The sequence below is a fragment of the Coturnix japonica genome, chromosome 15 (genome assembly GCF_001577835.2).
Source record: "Coturnix japonica isolate 7356 chromosome 15, Coturnix japonica 2.1, whole genome shotgun sequence".
NCBI lineage: Eukaryota > Metazoa > Chordata > Aves > Galliformes > Phasianidae > Coturnix > Coturnix japonica.
Genome location: NC_029530.1, coordinates 11,573,651 through 11,585,490, shown reverse-complemented (window position 1 = coordinate 11,585,490; position 11,840 = coordinate 11,573,651). Strand labels below are relative to the sequence as shown.

At 47.3% G+C, this 11,840-nt stretch overlaps 1 protein-coding gene across 1 annotated transcript in view; it reads left to right on the top strand.

The window, feature by feature from the left end:
• The first annotated feature begins 11,012 nt into the window (after positions 1–11,012).
• Positions 11,013–11,840, top strand: part of LOC107321103 (olfactory receptor 14J1-like) — a 7,387-nt gene continuing 6,559 nt past the window's right edge. The window contains exon 1 of the mRNA XM_032447931.1: positions 11,013–11,831. Within this exon, the coding sequence (XP_032303822.1) occupies positions 11,397–11,831 (435 nt within the window). The 5' untranslated portion in view covers positions 11,013–11,396. The remainder of the gene's footprint in view (positions 11,832–11,840) is intronic.

Below are 11,840 nucleotides of genomic sequence, written 5' to 3'. Positions count from 1 at the left end.
TCTTTAGCTACATACCCTGTCTTTTCACATCCTGATTTCTCCACAGCTGCTTAGCCCGTGACCGTCCCTAGGATAAACCGTCTTTGTCTTTAATCACATTCATTCTTTTACAATTTAACTAGTGGAATCTCTTCATGTCCTTTCTCATGAAGCCATTCTGCATAAACACTCTCCACATTCCTTCTCTCTCCTTTTGGTGGTTTGCCACCTCATAGTTATCGATAAGTAATAATACATTAGCTTAGAAATTTTCATTTATAGAATTGTCTAAAATGAATGCTTGAATGACTGTGTATATGTCAACTCAAAAAATTATGACCTTACATGTAACCTTATGTTTAGTGCACTATCAGTCAAGGCCGACCCCTGGGATTTTGGAGCTGAGCGTACATGGGATCCAAGGAGGGCAACACTCCAACTGAGAAGGAGATCTTAGCTGCCTATGAGGGGGTTTGGGCTGCTTCTGAAATAGTCGGTACTGAGATGCAGCTCCTTTTGGCACCTGGACTGCCAGTGCTGAACCGGATGTTCAAAGGGGAGGTTCTTTCCACCCATCATGCTATCGATGCCACTTGGAGCAAGTGGATTACCCTGATTACACATCGAGTGAGAATGGGGAATCTCAATCGTCCATAAATTTTAGAGGTGATCATGGACTGGCCTGAAGATAAAAATTGTGGAACATCACCAGCAGAAGAGGTGTCATGTGCTAAAGAGGCCCCACCATACAACGAACTACTAGAAAATGAAAAGAAATATGCCCTGTTCACCGATGGATCATGTCGTATTGTAGGGAAGATTTGCAAATGGAAAGCTGTTGTATTGAGCTCCACATGACAGGTTGCAGAAGCCACTGAAGGTAAGGGAGAATCAAGTCAGTTTGCAGAGGTAAAGGCTGTCCAGCTGGCCTTAGATGTTGCTGTATAGGAGAGGTGGCCAATGCTTTATATTTATACTAATTCATGTATGTTCGCAAATGTGTTATGGGGGTGGTTACAGCAGTGGGAACAAAATAACTGGCAGCGGAGGGGTAAACATATTTGGGCTGCTGAATTATGGAAGGACATTGCTGCCCGAACAAAGAATATGGTTATAAATGTGCATCATGTAGATGCCCATGTACCCAAGTGTCGGGCTACTGAAGAACAGCAGAATAACAATCAGGTAGATTGATACGCCAGAATTGAGGTGGCTCAAATAGACTTGGACTGGCAGAACATGGGAGAGCTATTTCTAGCTCGATGAGACCCATGAGACCTCGGGCCATCAAGGAAGAGAAGCGACATATAAGTGGGGCAGAGACCGAGGGGTGGACTTAACTATGGACGCTATTGCACTGATTATTCATGACTGTGAATCATGTGCCATAATTAAACAAGCCAAGAGGATGAAACCTCTCTGGGGGGAAGGGAGATGGCAGAAGTATAGATATGGGGAGGTATGGCAGGTTGATTATATCACCTTGCCACGATCTCACAATGGTAAGTGTTATGTGCTTACCACAGTGGAGGCAACCACTGGGTGGCTCGAAACGTACGCAGTACCCCATGCTACCATCCAAAACACCATCCTGGGTCTGGAGAGGCAAATCCTGTGGTGACATGGCACCCCAGAAAGAATTCAGTTTGATAATGAGACTCATTTCAAAAATTCATTTCTGGATACCTCGGCCAGAGAACTTGGCATTGAGTGGATTTATCATGTACCCTATCACGCACAAGCCTCTGGTAAGATTGAATGCTACAACGGGTTGTTAAAAAAACATATTGAAAGCAAAGGGAGGCTGAATATTTAAGAATTAAGAATGTGGCTAGTTAACACAAGTGGATCGGTCAGTAGAGATGGTGCTACCCAATCCAGCTCCCCACATGCTGTTGAGGGAGGTAAGGTCCCTGCAGTGCATGTAAAGAACATGTTGGGAAAAGCTGTTCGGGTCCTTCCAGACTCTGGAAAGGGCAAAGCTCTCCTTAGAACCATTTTTACCCAGGGTGCACTTGGTGGGTGATGCAGAAAATGGGGATGTTCAATGTGTACCACAAGGGAATGTGATGTTGGGGGAGTGCAGACAGTAATTCCATGTATATATATGTATACAGACAAGTGTGTTGTGCATTTTAATTATTGTTTCTTTCTGTATAGAAATGTTTTCTAAGCATGATATAGTGATGTACAATTAAGGGTGGAATGTCATGGTTTTGTAATTTTTCCTATTGGTATTCCACGTATCACAGTTAGTAAAAAAGTTTCCTCCTAGGTATCGTTGCCGCTGCTATTGAATTGTTTCCTTAGCCCAGCTCCCATCTCGCCCTTTACTCCCTCCATTCCCATTTTTTTTTGCCGGGGTTTTTTTCATTTTTATGGGGGCCCAGGTGGACCACAGGTCTACTGCCCCCCTGTCATGGTTACAGACTGATCTAGATAACTCCATGACACAGCTGATCATATTGCTGGCTACTGACTGCTGTGCCGGAGTGCTGCTGTAGAGACAACAGGACTGTTGTGAGAAACACAAGACCTTCATGCCTGCACAAATGAGAGGGCTTGAGAGCACTGAGGCAGTGTAAATAGAGCAGGACTGAAAACAGCACGTTGTGCTGCTGTCTGTGGCTGTACCTCCCCATGAGACAGACAAGGTAAAAAGAGAGAAGAGCTAAGGAAAAGTCTATTATAAAAGCTTTTTATTTATCTCTTAACCTATTCAGGCAATATGGTTCCATGGTTCTTTGAGCTCCTGGAGTAAGATTTTCTTATTTCCATTTTGGAAATTAGGTAGGAAAGAAGTAGTGAAATAAACTGCAACTTATTTGCAGATTACAGTCTTACAAAAAATCAAAAATATAAAAATAATGGAACATAAAGAACCATCACTGGGAGTTTTGTGAGGAAGATGTGCACTTTATGGAAGCTGGAATAGTGAGTATTGCACCATTCTGAGAACCGTGCTTGATCTCCCTGTTCCTCATGCTGTAGATAAAGGGTTCAGTGTTGGAGGAACCACTGGTACAGAAGTGCCACTGTCAGATCCAGGAGTGGGAGGAAATGGCGGGGCTTCAGGTGGCAAAAAGGCAGTGCTGACAAATAGGGAGACACGGCCAGGTGAGGGAGGCACGTGGGAAGGCTTTGTGCCGTCCCTGCTCAGAGGGCATCCTCAGCACAGCACGAAGATCTGCACATAGGACAATTATGAAAAAAAGCACCAAAGCTAAACTGAACCAAAAAAGAAACACAACTTCCCTGAGATTGATTCTGAGCAAAGAGCGTTAGGATCTGGGGGATTTCACAGAAAAACTGGCTGACAACATTGCCTTGGCAGAGAGGCAGTGAAAATACTGGCAGTGTGCAGCAGGGAATAGAGAACCCGGCCCCAGGCAGCTGCTGCCATGGTGGCACAAGCCTCTGCTGTCCATCAAGGTCCCGTAGTGCAGGGGCTTGCAGATGGCAACGGTAGCGTCATAGGACATGATGTGAGAAGGGACAACTTGCTGACATGAAGAAGAGAAGAAAAAAGAGCTGTGCAGACACCTGTGTAGGAGATGGCCCTGGGTCCCAGAGGGCTTGGCCATGGCTTTGGGAGAAGTGGTGGAGATGCAGCCCAGTCGCAGGAGGGCCAGGTGAGGAGGAAGAAGTACATGGAGTGGTGCAGGCGGCGGTCGCAGGCTACGGCTGTGCTGATGAGGCCGTTGCCCAGGAGGGCAGCCAGGTAGATGCCCAGGAAGAGCCAGAAGTGAAGGAGCTGCAGCTGCCGCGTGTCTGCAAACAGCAGCAGGAAGAACTCACTGATGGAGCTGCTGTTGGGCATCTGCTGTTCCTTGCCTTTGAGTCCTGTTCAGAGTGCAGAAGATAATGACAAGTCCTGACCATTCTCAGAGACACTCCTCCTAATATGCTTTGAAATGTTTTCATTCTCCTATGATAATATTCATTTGGCAACACTAATTGAATTTAACTTCATTAAGTTCACCATTCTATAAGCAGAAGAAGTATATGCAGCTTCAACATTCCTTTCATCTTCTTATCTTATCCCATCTCCCTGGACTTTTTCATCTGTTTCATGTCTCATATTTTTATTCTCACTGCTGTTGAAATCCTCAGTCCCAACCTTTGTGCCCTTCACTTTCTGTACAGGAAACATGCATATTTACATTATAAGTGCATTATTCTTGTCAACAAAATTGATAATCTCAAATAGTTTCCACCCCTGGAAAGGTTCCTTTTTGTGAATGGAGAGGCTGAAAACACTTCACATGTGACAGTTCACATAACAAGCAATTGACTGAAGAAGAATTAGGAGTCTCAGAGCTGTGTTTATATTTGACAGACTCTTAGATTTCTGCTTCCAGTCCTTTCCCTTACCATCCAAACAAGAAATAGAAAATTGCTACCTTGGCTCTCCTTTTGCAATGAACCCTAGGAAACATAGTGTTGTGCAGTGGAGCTGTGATCCCCCTGCCCCAGGCAGCAGCTGTGGCAGCACAAGCCCTGCCGGGGGGCTCCTTCCCCACACACGTCTCCCTGCAGTGCCCTGGGCAGCTCCCCGGGCAGGCTGAGTGCTGAGCCTGGCAGGTGGCGGAGTCCCATACCCGGCACAGAGCCCCTGGGGCACAGCAGGGACCCTTCTCTGCAGGACAGCCCTGGGCACCCGCCTGCAACCCCGGCTGCACAGCCTGCAGCTGTGCGGGGACATGTAGCCCTCAGGGCTGTGATTTCATACTGCAGCACAGAAGCCCTCAGCTGGAGCAGAAGGCTTTTTCCACTGTAAAGAAACATGCAGTGCCTGCGGCCATGTCTTCTATGGGATGTCCCACATAGAGATAACTCTCTATCAATAGCAGCTGCATGGTCTGAAGTGAGACTTACCGTGTCATGCTCTGTGAGCAATGCTCCTGCAGGAAACTCAGAGCCTCCTCACACCTCACACATCCTGGAAGCTCTCTCCTTTTTCTCTTCTCTCCTTCTGGAGATGTAGGCTGTGCTGTGCACAAGAGCTGCTCCTGGGCACAGCTGTCTCTCTGCAGCACTGCCCACTTGTACGAGCTCCCTGTGTCCCAGGAGCCCGCCCAGATCAGCACACCAGAGGATTGGAGTTTCTCTTCCTCACTGCTTCCCCAGGAGATTTTTCCGGGGCTCCATGGCTGAAAGCTCTTGATAGACAGCAGGCTCATCTCTGCTAAATGCACTTGGGGTGGGAGGAGAGGAGACAAAGAAGTCGGAGGAGAACGGTTCAAGAAGGTCCACGGTTGTTGCTGTAACCTCAGCCTTAATGGATCCTAAATCCCCTGTGGCACCAGTTTTGATGAAACTGTCCAGCATTACATCAAGGAGATCTGTGCTCTGTTCAAGACTTCCCCATATTTAAGCCTGAATAGAAGGATACATCTGCTTTTCATTTATTGTCAGTTATAGAATTAGCAAAGATAGCAGTGACTTGCTGGTGCTTTGCATTGTCATTGTGTTTGCAGAATCAGACCAGATTGGACAATCAGGGAGTCATATACTCCAGACAAAGATGGTTCAGTTCACGACTAGATTTCATAAATCATGAAATACACTATTCCAAGAACTCTAGGGTAGGACCTCTACAGTGTCTGTTCTTGCTTCTTTCACTTCTGCTCAACCAAGTGGCATCTAATTTCTGGAAAGAGTTGGCCACTCTGACATCCCACTGGGAGAATGGCGTGATATGCTGGGCCTTATCAACTGTAGGGGACCCTTTCTCCCTCTGCCTGTTAGAGGTTCCCCTCCCTGGGTATTTCTTGAAACCAGGGAACTACATCACTAGACTTAATATCTCAGTTATGACCTTCAGTGCATCGGTAAACACTGCTACCTTACACCAACTACATAACATGCCATGACTCTTGGCGAGCCCTCATTTGCACCTTGTTGTGCAACACTTCAGGGGCATTTTGAGTGCTGGCAGATGAAGAGGATGAGGAAGAGGAGGAGCTTCAGAGGAGCCACAACTTCCATTGGCCACTAACCAAGGTTACCAGGATAGTGGTAATGACTGAGGTTCTTAACACGTTCAAAAGGAACAGAAACTCCATCGGGGAAAAGTACACTACTACTGCCCTGCAGCGAGTGAAAGATGCTGTGCAGCTGCCCTGAGATAAGAAAGGGTACATCAATCGCGACTGGAAGGGCAGCAAGCTGGGTATCTCTGACTTCTGGAATTGGTTGTGGTTCGATGGTGTTCATGGCACTGTGCTCATGTGGCTGGAAATTGGCTCTGTGACCTTATGCTTTACACCGACTATTCTCTAGTTCATCCAAGGACTCATCAGGATGCAGGTGGTGGCTACGCAATACGTGTTGCTTGCAATCCAATAGTCATAAGTGCCATAGTTGAAGCTGTGATGTGATTGACGTGTTTTATCATGGAATTCTCTCCAGAGCTCACTCCGTGACAGCGGGAATATACACAGGGAGAGAAGGAACAAAGTACCTCCCCTCTCTAACAGCGCTGTGTGGCAGCCCAGCCATGCACTCCATAACATGGTGGGTGAACAGTTGGCCAATAGGTCAAGCCCAAAGGACTATAGTCACTGGGCTCCATCAGGCTGTTAGATGGTCACTATCAGAGGTCCCCATGGCTCCATTTTAGGGCCACTTCTCTTTCATGTTTTTGTGGATGACTTGCATGCAGGACTAGAAGATGTTCTCAGCAAGTTTGCTGATGAGCCCAGATGAGGAGGTGCTGTTGCCTCCACTGAGGGTGGACAAAACTTGCAAAGAGATGTTGACAAGTCAGAGAAGTGGGTACCAGTTGGTACTAAGCACCAAGTGCCTAAAATATAACAAGTGCCTGATTGTGTATCTGGGCAGGGGCAACAGTGGACATACACACTGACTGCATACAGGACACTGGAGAGAAGTCTGACTGAAAAGGATTGGGGGTCCTGGTCAGCATCAAATTGAACATGAGTCAGCAGTGTGCCCAGGCAGCCAGGAAAGCCAACGGTCCCCTGGAGTGCATCAAGCAATTTATTGCCAGCTGGGTGAGGGAAAGGATTGTCCCTGTCTGCTCTGCGCTGCTGCAGCCTCACATGGAGCACTGGGTGCACTTCTGGGCAATGCAGAACATAGAAAACATCGAACTATGGGAGAGTGTGCACAGGAGGGCACTGGAAATGAGAGGTCTGAAGTTCAGAGTTTCCTTCGAACTGACTGCTTGTTCAGACAGGACCCTTCTCACATCCCACATCCTGCAATGAAACACAGGACACACATGGGACATGAACTTCCCACTGTCCTTGCACCCCATGCAGAGCCTGGGATCTTCTGTTCCCATGTCTTTCATTTAACATCATACAGACTTCCAACTCATTGCCCCAGTAAGGATCCTTAGTCAGCATGAGGTCCTCCCTGCCAAGGGTCTGGGGATCAGGGCTTGGCCTTTCTGCTTCATAAGACAAAGGAGGGGTCTCTTAGCATCAGAGCCACCATGCCAGTGCCTCTTCCTGCCTGTAGTCATGGCTTCCAATTATCTGCTCTAACAAGTCCCTTGGGAAGCTTGCTTGTTAATGGCCCTCATTGGGCCCATTAATACTCCAAGAAACTTCACTGTTACTTCTGACTTTGTCTTGCTGGGTACTCTGTGCAAACTTCTCTCTGCACTGGAGGTTGATGGACTCAGCAGCAAATGCGCCCTGGGGCCCATTATAACCTAAAGAGCCTCCTGTGCCTTGTGCCTTCCTGTTATCTTCAGGTTTTCAGGACTTGTTCAGCAAAATGGAGAGATATCTGAAGAGAGCTTAAAGAGGAAGAATCCAGCAGACATTTTTTGTCTGTTTATTTATATTTTGGTTTGATCAAGACATTAAAACAGCACTTTGCAACTGATAGTGATCCGGGATGTGCCAAGGAGTTCTATTCTGTTACTGTGTTGACAAAGCTCCTCAACATCCCCACCCCCTTTCTACTCACATTGGCCCCATGGGACTTACATCACTTTTCCTCACATCACTCTTCTCCTCTGCCATCACCTGCTCAGCATTAAACCTGCTTTGCACCAACTCCCACTGGCTTTCCACAGAGAACCAGCTGCACATGGAAAAGGAAAAATTTCTCTCTCTCTTTTTTTTTTTTTTTGGCCATCAGACTGAAGGAAAGGTGATGCAAATGAATTAACAGTAAAACATAGTGATCAACTGCATGCCATGTCCAAGCTGCGTCTGCTGAGGTTTTCTTTCATAGGGAATGTTTGTTCAAGAAATGATTTAGACGAAGAAAGGATGGGATAGATAGAATCACGGTGAAGGATTTGACAAAGCAGTCCATCAGACTTTTGAGGAATGGAGCAAATTCCAGTAATTTCCCTCTAAGTCAGAAATCAGACAGATAATTGGGAGGTATCTGACTGAACAAAGAGCAAGGGATGGGGAAATCAAGAGGGTAGTGGCAGGAGCTTGTGCCCAAATGGTCTGCTGAAAACATGCTCTTAACCACGGCCATTTATTTAGAAGAGCTGAAGACACCTGGTGGATGAGGGACATGAAATAAGCAGCAGGGAAGAACAGCGGCAGACACCAGGCTTTAGTCACAGGGGATTGGCAATGTCACTGCTGTCTGTGTCCCTGAACCTGAAGACACCTGAATAGCAAGGAAAAAAAAAAAAAAAAAGACACAAAATCCCATCAAAGACTCATATTTACAACTAAAAATGGAACAAGGCTCATTAGAATTTCTCATCTTCAGAAGGGTTAATGCATTTTCATTGATTTCTATCTTTGTATTCAATTCTTTGTTTCAGTTTTATTGACATTAATGATTATCTTTTAAGCTTACAGACACAAAATAAATAAACAAACAAACAAACAAATAAATAAATAATATACCCATTTGCATCTTGCATGTGGCCTGATGCCCCTTTGACCTTCACAATTCCCACCAGACCTACCATGCCAGAGAATATGAGATCCAGTAGAGCACCTCTCCTCTTTGGTTCCTCCATGGCTTGGTCAAGAAGCTGCCATCTGTGCTCTCCAAGGATCTGCTGGATAGCACATGCCCTGCTGTGCTGTCCCTGCAGCAGATACTGGAGTGAAAAAGGCTCCCAAAGGGAAAAAGGGCCTGACAACATGAGACTCCCATCTGTCTGCACAGGGCACCTTCCACTTGCTCTCCCTGATCAGGAAGACAGGAACAGGCACTGTTGATCTCCTCCATTGGCCATTTCCATTAGCTCTGACGTGGCTGCTCTGCCATCCCCAGGCAGAGCTCAGTGCACTCTCTTTTCCTTGTCTCCTCACCAATCCATCATTAAGAATGTATACCCCAGTGCTACCCCTGTATACCCCTTGTGCTACAGTGCAGTTGTAGAAGCCATTCAACTGTGCCACTGTGGTCCAAACTCAGGCATGTAACTCTACAAAGATTTCTAGCTCATCAAGTTTTGTTGTTCTCATTAGTGCAATAATACAGAAGTAAACATCCTCATTGGAAAGCATCACTGGACATAGCCTGACTGGATAGCTCATCTATGGTATTACTGTGAAGAAGGTGGCACACAGACATTAGATCCATTGTGGGTCTTGGAGTTGACACAGCAGCACAGATACACCATGGGTATGGCTTTCCTGAAAGCCCTGTGCTGCATTTATAGTTGGATGTGAGTGTGTGGGAGAGCCCAGAGACATTAGGCTGCTTCTGAAGCTGTTCACTTGAGAGCCCACTGAAAACTGAGGTTATGTCTGTTGAAGAATAAAGATGTATGTTATCTTTGTATTGCCTTGAGCTCCAGAATATGCCGCAGATGGAGAACAGAGAAAGATCTGGCTCTTCTTTTGTGAGCTCATCCATTTAGTCAGCTGTGTAACTCTGCATTCTCAGTGGATACTGTGTGTCCATGGGGAGCTGAATCCCATTTCAGCCCCAGGGTTTCCCATTAGGGATGAGACTCCTGCACTGCCTCAGTTAAATCACTGCCCTGCACAGGGGAAGTCCACCTCTCTCTGTCCTTGCCTGTATGCCCATTTTGTTTCATCACAGGATCTCAGGTATCAGGTCTGGAATCAGTCACTGACCACTGTACATTTGGTGTTTAATTCATCAGATTTCAAAGTACAATCATGATGCTGTTGTTTTTCAGGATCTGTTGGCCAAGAGGACGCAGGGACATCTCAGGGGAGAAGAGTGGGAAGGATAAAATATGACATCCTCTGATGCTGAGCTGGGCCGGGCTCCTGGGACACAGGGAGCTCATACAAGTGGGCAGAGCTGCAGAGAGACAGCTGTGCCCAGGAGCAGCTCTTGTGCACAGCACAGTCAGCAGGTGAAAGACAGGGATGAGAGAAATTGGAGAGAACTTGAAAGATGTGTACGGTGTGAGGGGGCTGTGAGCTCTCTGAAGGAGCATTGCTCACAGACAACAACACGGTAACTCTCTTGCAGTAGGTTATGCAGCTGTTTTAATAGAGGGTTATATAAATGTGGGACATGCAACAGCAGATTGCTTTCACTCACTGCAAGTTTCTTTACTGAGAAAAGTACTTTTGCTTTAGCTGAGGGCTTCCATACTGCAGTATGAAATCACAGCCCTGAGGGCTGCATGTCCCAGCACGGCTGCAGGCTGTGCAGCCGGGGCTGCAGGCGGGTGCCCAGGGCTGTCCTGCAGAGAAGGGTCCCTGCTGTGCCCCAGGGGCTGTGTGCCGGGTATGGGACTCCGCCACCTGCCAGGCTCAGCACTCAGCCTGCCCGGGGAGCTGCCCAGGGCACTGCAGGGAGACGTGTGTGGGTAAGGAGCCCCCGGCAGGGCTTGTGCTGCCACAGCTGCTGCCTGGGGCAGGGGATCACAGCTCCACTGCACAACTGAATGTTTCTGAGGGCACTTTGCAAGAGGAGAGCCAAGGCAGGGGGTTTAAATTTCCTGTTCTGAGGCAAAGAGGTTTGGAGTCAGAAATCTAAAAGGGGCAATAAGAGTTCTGAGAATTTTTCATCAATCAATTGCTTGTTTTGTGAACACTCACACATGATGTGCTTTCAGTCTCCCCTTCAGTCCTCCCTTTGAAGGATGGAATTATCATCATTTTCTGTAGGCATGAATAATTCACTTATCCTACAAACAGGCAGCATTTTCTAACTGAAACTGAATGCCACAGAAGCTCGGGTAGGGGGCTCTAAGAGCACTTGGGGTAAAGATATGAGACATGAAACAGATGAAAATATCCAGGGAGAAGGGATAAGAAAAGAAGAGGAAGGTTAGAGCTCCATATGCTGCTTCTGCTTAACAAAAGCTGAAATACATGAAATTAAATGCAAGTAATGGTGCTAAATGTACACTGTTGTAGGAGAATTAAAACATTTCATAGTATAGCAGGAGTAGTGCCTCTGAGAATGGTCTGGACTTGTCATTATCTTCTGCACTCTGAGCAGGACTCCAAGCCCAACAACAGCAGATGCCCAACAGCAGCTCCATCAGCGAGTTCCTCCTGCTGCCATTGGCAGACACGCAGCAGCTGCAGCTCCTGCACTTCTGGCTCTTCCTGGGCATCTACCTGGCTGCCCTCCTGGGCAACGGCCTCATCAGCACAGCCGTAGCCTGCGACCGCCGCCTGCACACCCCCATGTACTTCTGCCTCCTCAGCCTGGCCCTCCTCAAGCTGGGCAGCATCTCCACCACTCTTCCCAAAGCCATGGCCAACACCCTCTGGGACACCAGGGCCATCTCCTACACAGGATGTACTGCACAGCTCTTTTTCCTTCTCTTCTTCATGTCAGCACAGTTGTCCCTTCTCACCATCATGTCCTATGATTGCTACGTTGCCATCTGCAAGCCCCTGCACTACGGGACCTTGATGGACAGCAGAGCTTGTGCCACCATGGCAGCAGCTGCCTGGGGC